Genomic DNA, 1,857 nt, shown 5'->3' with positions numbered 1-1,857 from the left:
TAAAAACTGCGGGGGGGGGGGCTGTGGGAGGCGCCAAGGGCGGGCTGGAGCCGGGGCGGGCCGGGCCGGTGCGCGGCGGTGGCGGCGCTGCTACATCCCCCACCGCGATCGCCCCGAACTTTGAGGCTCATCCCAGCCCTGCGCTGGGACTCCGCTCAACCTGCGCTGCTGCCCGCGGCCAGCCCCGCCTCCCCCCGCTCCTGCCCCTTCCCATTGGCCAAACCTACATTTTGGGAGGCCATCCCGCCCGCCCATTGGCCGGCGCCGCCTGTCCATCGCGGCGGCCCGGCGCTTCCGTTCGCTGGGCGCGGTGGAGGCGGACCGCGGGCCGTGTGTGTGCGGGCTCCGCGATCTCTCCGCGATCTCTCCGCCCAGCGATACCTCTGCTCCGCGCTCCTCGGCTGCCAGCGGAGCGGGCGGGAGGCGGGGCCGCACCCCCCGCCAGGGAGCCCCTCCCCGGCCGCTCCCCCGGCTCGGCCCCGGTTCCGCCGCCCCGCCGGGAACTCGGACCCGGGAGGAGCGTGGCGAGGGACTACTTTGCCCCCCCCACCCGCCTCCCCCGTGGCGGAAGGTTACCGTGTAGTTTGAATGGGATTCCATACAAAGCTCAGTTGCCCGCGGGGAGCTGAGCCCGGCAGCGATGGGGATCTGTGCTTGCTCTGTCCGGGACGGCTCCCGCCGGCAGCGGCGGCGAGAGTCCCACGAGGGGATGGGGATCCCGGCGGCCCGGAGTGGCCCGAGGAGAGCAGGGGGGCGGCCCGACCGAAGCGGCGCCGAGAGTGCGGGACAGCGCCGGGGCCGGAGAGAGCCGGGGGAGCGGCAGCCGCCAGCCGGGAAGCGGCACGGCACGGGCGGCTCCGCGCTGCTGCCCCCGGGGCAGAGCCGCCCGCCGGGGGCACCGCACGCTGCCCAAGGAGCCGCCGTCGCCCTCGCCCCGGGCGCCGCCCCGGGTCCGCCCAAGTAACTCCGTGGCTGCCCCCGGTCTCTTGTGCCGAGCCGGGCTCCGCGCTCGGGCCCCGCTCCCCACACGGCCCCGGGGCGGCGCCGGCCCCGAGCCCTCCCGGCGGGGCGGCCGCGTCCCACGCTCCGTGCCGGCCCCGGCGTAGCCCGGCAGCGGGCGAGGTGCGGAACAAAAGCGGCAGCGACGCCGCGACCGCTTCCCTTGCCACACGAGGCTCCTGTCGGGAACACCCGCACGGCGTGGGGGAGAGCTGCCGGGGGGAAAAGGGGGTGTCCAGCCCCGCCGTGGCTAAAATGGGCAACCAAAGTGTATCCAGAGCGCACGCTGCTATTTGCGACTCGTACCGTACAGCAGGCTGAGGCAGCACAATGCACGGTCATGGAAAGCAGCTTGCGGGGTGTGTCTGCTATTTTCATTCAAATTAACTTCTGTAGCAAGTTTTTTTTTTATTGGCCCGAGCAATTAAAAGTGCCATTTGACTAGCAGCGGTTATCTCGTATCAGCCAAACTGTCCCCAGCCACTCCCCGCCTCCCTCTGCCATTTTAATCCGAGAGAATTTGCACAGGGGGAGGGGGAAAGAGCTGCTGGGGGAGAGCCATCGGCTCCAGCCCTGGCCTTACCCTTCCTCCTCTCTCTTGTGCCTAAGGTTATCAAAATTATTTCACTTCCAGGGAGTAGTTTAGAAAGGGTCCTTAATATTCACGCACTGTTTTTCTCCATTAAATTTAAGAAAATAAATACCTTGTTGAGGTGTGTGGTAGTTTGCTTCAGCATACTGAGGTCTTTACAGTATCTCCTTTCCCATCTTCGCTCGGTATGTGTGTTGTGTGTACATACTGATATGCAGTCAGTTTCCTTTGTTTACACATGCATGTACCTGTGAGTATTTATTCAC

At 66.7% G+C, this 1,857-nt stretch overlaps 1 protein-coding gene across 1 annotated transcript in view; it reads right to left on the bottom strand.

Annotated features, from left to right (window-relative positions):
* The window catches only part of RCOR1 (REST corepressor 1), an 83,026-nt gene extending 82,687 nt beyond the window's left edge, over window positions 1–339 (bottom strand). Inside the window, exon 1 of the mRNA XM_041396362.1 lies at window positions 228–339. Within this exon, the coding sequence (XP_041252296.1) occupies window positions 228–276 (49 nt within the window). The 5' untranslated portion in view covers window positions 277–339. The remainder of the gene's footprint in view (window positions 1–227) is intronic.
* Between the last annotated feature and the right edge of the window lie 1,518 nt (window positions 340–1,857).

Source organism: Onychostruthus taczanowskii, unplaced genomic scaffold, assembly GCF_017590055.1.
Source record: "Onychostruthus taczanowskii isolate IOZ18803 unplaced genomic scaffold, ASM1759005v1 scaffold1, whole genome shotgun sequence".
Taxonomy (NCBI): domain Eukaryota; kingdom Metazoa; phylum Chordata; class Aves; order Passeriformes; family Passeridae; genus Onychostruthus; species Onychostruthus taczanowskii.
This window is presented reverse-complemented; position numbering and strand designations above follow the sequence as displayed.